The sequence below is a fragment of the Scyliorhinus canicula genome, chromosome 31 (assembly GCF_902713615.1).
Source record: "Scyliorhinus canicula chromosome 31, sScyCan1.1, whole genome shotgun sequence".
Taxonomy (NCBI): Eukaryota; Metazoa; Chordata; class Chondrichthyes; order Carcharhiniformes; family Scyliorhinidae; genus Scyliorhinus; species Scyliorhinus canicula.
The window spans coordinates 3,633,968-3,641,499 of NC_052176.1; the positions used below are offsets into that span (position 1 = coordinate 3,633,968).

Below are 7,532 nucleotides of genomic sequence, written 5' to 3' on the forward strand. Positions count from 1 at the left end.
ATTGCGAGGAGGAGGAGCTGGGGGTGGGCCCTGGAGGAGGGGGGGGGGGGGTGATGCTGCGATGGGGGAATGCCTCGACCTCGTGTGCGAGGCTGGGGGGGGGTGGGGTTGATGCGGGGCGCATGGGGATGGGCGGGTTGCCGTTTGAGGGGCATGGCTGGGGGGACTTGATGGCGTTCCTGTACTCGGAGAAGGTTCAGTTTGTTTTGGGGAGGGGGGGGGGGGAAGCGAGGGGTTCTAAAAAAGATGGGGGGTCACTGAAGAGAATCCGATGGGGACATTATTTCAGCTCAGCGGGTTGCTCTCACCTGGGACGTTCGGTCTCCAAGGGCCGGTTTGAAGACAATGGGGGGCAAACGCCAAGGGATGGGAGTGATCGGAAAGCACAGTCAAGGGGATGGCACACGCGCCTCGGGCCGAACGGGCTCCTGCTGCAATGCTCAACAATACGATTCGGGGACACTGAGGAGAAGGGCCCTCCTACTGGGCCTGCTCCTGACCGACAGTCTGCCCCCTTCTTCTGCCGGCATCAAAAAAATGCCCCCCTCCCCCTCACCTCCGTGCCCCGTGGGCACCGCGGGGGGCACGCCCTCAATCCCTGTGATCGCACTGCGCTTCGGCCGTTTCTCGAGGTCCACGGCAGATTCGGTTTCATTTGACGGACCATCCCTCGAAGGAGTCGCATCGGTGGGGGGGGGGGGGGGGGGAGAACGTACCCCAGTTTGTCGATTTGGTCAATGAAAGGAAACGGCTCCCCCCCCACCCCCCCCCCCCCCCCCCCACCACCCCTCCCCCACCGGACTCAAAGGCGGACGGAAAGCAGCAAAAATGAAAACCCGGACACATCAACCTCCCCTAAAATGCCTTTATTCGGAGCAAAGTGAACAACACCCCCCCCCCAACCCCTCCCCCCCAACAAATACATTCCCCCATTACAAAAAAACAGCGAAGTCTCACCAGGGGTAGAGGAGGGGCAGCAGGGAGGGAATGTGAAACAAACTAAGGGAGAACATGGCACAAATTCTAGATTATTATTTGCACAGGATTTCAATAAACACGATTCTGCTCATCGACTCTGGTTAAGGTTTCCTCCGCTGGGGGTTGTGGGTAGGCGAGAGAGAGAGAGAGAAAAAAAAATTCCCATTTCCTTTTTTTATTTGGTCGCAAATTTTATTCTGCGTTTCGCTAAAATTAAAAATAATACCGAAGCTGGCGATGACATCCGCACCGATCTCACCCAGCTTTTTAGCAACTTCTCTCTGTCTCTCAATCCGTTTATTCCTTTTGGAAGGGAGGGATTGCGGAGGACCGCGTTGGGAGGGGGGTGGCGGGACTTCCCGTGCACACTATGGGCACAACGAGAGGATAAAATGGTTTAAGAACTGCCACAGGAACGCAGTAAATAAAATGACGCAAGAGGCGAGAGGAATCTCTCAAGTGACTTGACGTGAAAAAATAAATCTCGAAAGAGAACAGGCGCGCACACACACAGGCGTACATACACGTGCGTGCACACCCACCCACACAGGCGTTCATACACGGGCACACAGGCGTACACGCGCGCACACGCACATAGGCGTACACACATGCGCGCGCGCATTTGCAGACACACAGGCGCGCGCTCTTGCACGTACACACGCGCGCACACACTCGCAGTCACAGGCGTACACACACACAGGTACACACATGCACGCGCGTGCACAGACACAGGCGTACACACACACGTACACAGACACACAGGCGTACACACACACACGCACAGACACACACGCGCGCACACACACACATACGGAATAAAACCCCCACTCTATCCTCGCCATTTCGCCAAAAGTAAGGAACGAAAACACAAAGCTAAGAATCATAATCGTCGTCTTCCTCGCCGTCTTCACTGCCAGCCATCGGGGCGGGCGCTGGCATTGGCAAGTTGCTCATCACCGGGGAACACGTGGGCATGGGCAGGGTTGGTAGCGGAGTGTTGAAGAGCGACGGAGTGCTGTGGGAGACAGGCGAGAGAAAAGAGCCGGTGTTCAGACGCGCGAGGCCTCGGGAATTCGCGAAACGCTTCACGCCCCCGCCCCAGCTGTGCCCATGTGATCCAGCGAGTCTAGAGCACGCTGTCCGACCCCTGCGCTCTACGCGAACTCCTCCCATTCTCCCTCTCTTAATCACTTCCCCCCCCCATCCCATCACCGTATCCTTCAATTCCCCTCCTCTCTCCCTCATGTCTTTATCCAGTTTATCCCGCTTTAATGGACAGACACTGTTCACCTCGGACACTTCCTGCGGGAGCGAGTCCCACATTCTTTCCCACTCCCTGTGGGAGCGAGACCCACATTCTCTCCCACTCCCTGTGGGAGCGAGTCCCACATTCTCCCCACTCCCTGTGGGAGCGAGTCCCACATTCTCCCCCACTCCCCGTGGGAGCGAGTCCCACATTCTCACCCACTCCCCGTGGGAGCGTGTCCCACATTCCCCCCACTCCCCGTGGGAGCGAGTCCCACATTCTCCCCCACTCCCCGTGGGAGCAAGTCCCACATTCTCCCACACTCCCCGTGGGAGCGAGTCCCACATTCCCCCCACTCCCCGTGGGAGCGAGTCCCACATTTCCCCCACTCCCCGTGGGAGCGTGTCCCACATTCTCCCCACTCCCTGTGGGATCGAGCCCCACATTCTCCCCCACTCCCCGTGGGAGCGAGTTCCACATTCTCCCCCACTCCCCGTGGGAGCGAGTCCCACATTCTCCCCCACTCCCTGTGGGAGGGAGTCCCACATTCTCCCCCCCCCACTCCCCGTGGGAGCGAGTCCCACATTCTCCCCCACTCCCCGTGGGAGCGAGTCCCACATTCTCCCACACTCCCCGTGGGAGCGGGCCCCACATTTGTCCCACTCTTCGGCTAAAGGAGTTTCTCCTGAATTCCCCACCTGGCGCCATCCCTCATACCCTTCCTAATCTGCAAAGTCTCGATCAGGTCACCCCTTTCGCCTGGTCTCTGACACAGTCTGGCCCTTCTCCCGGACGAGTATAACCTCTGGGAATCCTTTGGCACCACCTCCATATATCCCTCAGCCACGTTGTTATACCAGGAAACCTGGAGGCCAATTGTGCACAGGGAAATGAGATAATGACCCAGATCGCCTGTTTACCAGCAATGACGAAGGGATAGGACATTCGCCCCAGACGCTAGGATGACACGACACCCCCCCTCCCCTCACCCATGCAGGTCCCTGTCAGCCAGACCCACCGTGGCTTGGGTCCCGGAGCTCTGTAAATCCCTCCCTCGCCTTCTCCTTTAAGGAAGTGCTGAGGGTTTTGGCCAGTACCAGGACTGGTACAGGGCCTAAGGGCCTGTTCCTGTGCTGTGCTGTTCTTTGTCTTTATACCCACCCAGTCTCTGAACTGCTGGTCGTCCGCGCACAAGAACACAATCAGGAGTCAGGGCCACTCGGCCCCTCGAGTCCGCTCCGCCGTCCGATACTATCGTGACTGATCCGGCTGTGGTCTGATCGCCACTTTCTTTTCCCCGTCTCCTCCCCCACCCCGGTGACCCTCAACCCCCGTCGATCAGAAATCTCTCTAACTCCGCCCTCGAATACATTCAATCAGGTCCCCTCTCGTTCTTCTAAACTCCGAAGGGTACAGGCCCCCATCCTGCTCGACCCACCCTCGGGAGACAAACCCCCTCCACCTTTTGGGGCAGCACGGTAGGATTGTGGATAGCACAATCACTTCACAGCACCAGGGTCCCAGGTTCGATTCCCTGCACTGTCTGTGCGGAGTCTGCACATCCTCCCCGTGTGTGCGTGGGTTTCCTCCGGGTGCTCCGGTTTCCTCCCACAGTCCAAAGATGTGCGGGTTAGGGTGGATTGGCCGCGATAAATTGCCCCTTAGTGTCCAAAATTGCCCTTAGTGTTGGGTGGGGTTACTGGGTTATGGGGATAGGGTGGAGGTGTTGACCTTGGGTAGGGTGCTCTTTCCAGGAGCCGGTGCAGACTCGATGGGCCGAATGGCCTCCTTCTGCACTGTAAATTCTATGATCTATGATCCCGGGAATCCGACTAATCCACCTCCTCGGAACTGAGTCCAATGCAAGAACACCCCCTTCGTAAGTAAGACGACCAACGCTGTACATCGTTCTCCGTAAGGTCTCGCCGACGCCCCGTACAGATGTAGCAAGACCTCCCGTCTTGTCCACTCCATTCCCCCTCTCAATGAAGGCCAACGTTCCATTTGTCCCCCTCCCCACTTGCCCGGACCTGTATTCTAACTTGTGATTCATACACTCGGCCGCCCAGGTCCCTCTGTCCCACAGCTTCCCCTCTCTCTCCACCGAAATCACGCCCCGTTTTGCTACTCTTCCCGGCAAGGAGAGCCAACCTCACGTTTTCTTCCCTGCGTCGGGAACTCCACCCGACACATTCTCGACAACGGCTCCACCTGTCGCCAACCCTCGCCCTCCCCGCGTTAGCCGCGGGTTCCCACGGGGGGGGGGGGGGGGGGGGGGGGGGGGGCAGCCACTCACCTCTGAATCGAGTCCCCGGGTTTGTCCGTGCTGGACCGGGACACCTCCTCCTCGTCCGTCTCGCTTTCCTCAGACTCGTCCTGTCATTGGATAAGGGAGCAGAGATTGGTTATTCCAGCAGTCCCTTCGGTCGCCGGCGGGGGGGGGGGGGGGGGGGGGGGGGGGGGCAATTCAACCGCGTGGGGCGTCGCTGCCAGGTGCCGTCCGCGCTCCGAGGGCGGGCCCAGAGTCGGACTGACGCGGTTGACGGACGGACCACTCACCTCCTGTTCCGATTCGGTGCTGGACAGTTTCTTGTCCTTCACTTTGGACCCCGCCCCTCCGTTTGTGTTTCTCCGTCCGGTCCCCGGTTTCCGCCCCCTTCAGAATGAAGGAAAGATGCGTTTAATGGGGTTTAATTAATGTCCTGCCCAGTCTGGCCCTCGTTAACTGTCCGCACCATCAAGCACGGGGCAGGGAAGGGCTCCACCCGCTGCTTATATCAATAACGAGCAGCCCCTTTCACATTATCAATGCTGAATCCCCCACTCTCAACATCCTGGGGGGTTACCATTGATCAGAAACTGAACTGGACCCAGCCATACACTGTGGCTACCAGAGCAGGTCAGAGGCTGGGAATCCTGCGGAGAGTAACTCACCTCCTGACTCCCCCCCAAAGCCTGTCCACCATCTACAAGGCACAAGTCAGGAGTGTGAGGGACTCTCCACTCGCCTGGATGAGCGCGGCTCCCAACAACACTCGAGAAGCTCGACACCATCCAGGGCAAAGCAGCCCCGCTCGATCGACACGCTAACCACAAACATTCACCCCCTCCACCCCCCCCCCCCCCCGACGCACAGCGGCAGCCGTGCGCACCGTCTACAAGACGCCCCGCAGCCACTCGCTCCTTCGACAGCACCTTCCAAACCCGCCACCTCTACCGTCTAGAAGGACGAGGGCAGCAGCAGACGCACGGGGAACACCCCCGCCTGCAAGGTTCCCCCCCCCTCCGAGCCGCTCGCCATCCCGACTGGGAAATATATCGGCCGTTCCTTCACTGTGGCTGGGGTCAAAATCCTGGGAACTCCCTAACAGCACGGCGGGTGTACCTACACCACACAGGACTGCGGCGGGTTCAAGATGGCGGCTCACCCACCACCTTCACGCGGGGCAATTAGGGATGCGTTGGCCGAGCCGCTGATGAAAGCACATCAAAATAAACAAGGGACGAGAGACATCACTGTCCTGCCTCGGGATGGCTGCCCAGGACATTCAACCAAGAGAAGGGGAGGTTTCTGGTTGGTTCTCAGTACCAACCTTCGAGGGGCCTTGTCTCCCTCCATGTGATTGTCCTCGTTTTCCCCTTGCATGTCCGGCACAGAGGCAACCAGGTCCTTCAGGAAATCAAACTGCTGTTCAAGCTCGATGCACTGTTTACTGGAGGCAAATAAACCCAGAATATTAGCTCTGCCGTCCCTACAGAACATCCCCAGCACGGGGTTAGATACAGAGTAAAGCTCCCTCTACACTGTCCCCATCAAACACTCCCAGGACAGGTACAGCACGGGGTTAGATACAGAGTAAAGCTCCCTCTACACTGTCCCCATTAAACACTCCCAGGACAGGTACAGCACGGGGTTAGATACAGAGTAAAGCTCCCTCTACACTGTCCCCATCAAACACTCCCAGGACAGGTACAGCACGGGGTTAGATACAGAATAAAGCTCCCTCTACACTGTCCCCATCAAACACTCCCAGGACAGGTACATCACGGGGTTAGATACAGAGTAAAGCTCCCTCTACACTGTCCCCATCAAACACTCCCAGGACAGGTACAGCACGGGGTTAGATACAGAGTAAAGCTCCCTCTACACTGTCCCCATCAAACACTCCCAGGACAGGTACAGCACGGGGTTAGATACAGAGTAAAGCTCCCTCTACACTGTCCCCCATCAAACACTCCCAGGACAGGTACAGCACGGGGTTAGATACAGAGTAAAGCTCCCTCTACACTGTCCCCATCAAACACTCCCAGGACAGGTACAGCACGGGGTTAGATACAGAGTAAAGCTCCCTCTACACTGTCCCCATTAAACACTCCCAGGACAGGTACAGCACGGGGTTAGATACAGAGTAAAGCTCCCTCTACACTGTCCCCATCAAACACTCCCAGGACAGGTACAGCACGGGGTTAGATACAGAGTAAAGCTCCCTCTACACTGTCCCCATCAAACACTCCCAGGACAGGTACAGCACGGGGTTAGATACAGAGTAAAGCTCCCTCTACACTGTCCACATCAAACACTCCCAGGACAGGTACATCACGGGGTTAGATACAGAGTAAAGCTCCCTCTACACTGTCCCCATCAAACACTCCCAGGACAGGTACAGCACGGTGTTAGATACAGAGTAAAGCTCCCCTACACTGTCCCCATCAAACACTCCCAGGACAGTTACAGCACGGGGTTAGATACAGAGTAAAGCTCCCTCTACACTGTCCCCATCAAACACTCCCAGGACAGGTACAGCACGTTATTAGACAGTGTTCCTTACAGGTGAGATGTCGTCATGGTCTTGGCGTTCCGCGATTGGGTCACATGACAGGCCTTGGTCAGTAAGGAATCGAGGAAGAGTTCCAGCGCTCGAGCTGACCGGGACCGGGTTAAGGAGTTGCTCCAGATGCTCATGCACATTGGCCGCCCTCACGCCCACCAATGTCCCCCTCCTCTACCACCTCCCCACGCACTCCCCAAACACGCCCTGGTATTCAGTGTCAAGAACGTGGCAGTCGCCTGGGACACTCCTCAGGGTCAGTACTGAGGGAGTGCTGCACTGTCAGAGGGTCAGTACTGAGGGAAGTGCTGCACTGTCAGGGGGTCAGTACTGAGGGAGTGCCGCACTGTCAGAGGGTCAGTACTGAGGGAGTGCCGCACTGTCAGAGGGTCAGTACTGAGGGAGTGCCGCACTGTCAGAGGGTCAGTACTGAGGGAGTGCCGCACTGTCAGAGGGTCAGTACTGAGGGAGTGCTGCAC

At 57.7% G+C, this 7,532-nt stretch overlaps 1 protein-coding gene across 1 annotated transcript; it reads right to left on the reverse strand.

The window, feature by feature from the left end:
• Nucleotides 1-1,129: 1,129 nt before the first annotated feature.
• LOC119958966 (dr1-associated corepressor-like) lies at nucleotides 1,130-7,207 on the reverse strand. The gene is made up of 5 exons (XM_038787491.1): nucleotides 7,054-7,207; nucleotides 5,818-5,937; nucleotides 4,784-4,880; nucleotides 4,521-4,600; nucleotides 1,130-1,993 (listed from the first exon to the last, which is right to left on the reverse strand). Exons 1-5 carry the CDS (start codon nucleotides 7,191-7,193, stop codon nucleotides 1,852-1,854), a joined length of 579 nt encoding a protein of 192 aa, XP_038643419.1. The 5' UTR covers nucleotides 7,194-7,207; the 3' UTR covers nucleotides 1,130-1,851.
• Nucleotides 7,208-7,532: the final 325 nt, after the last annotated feature.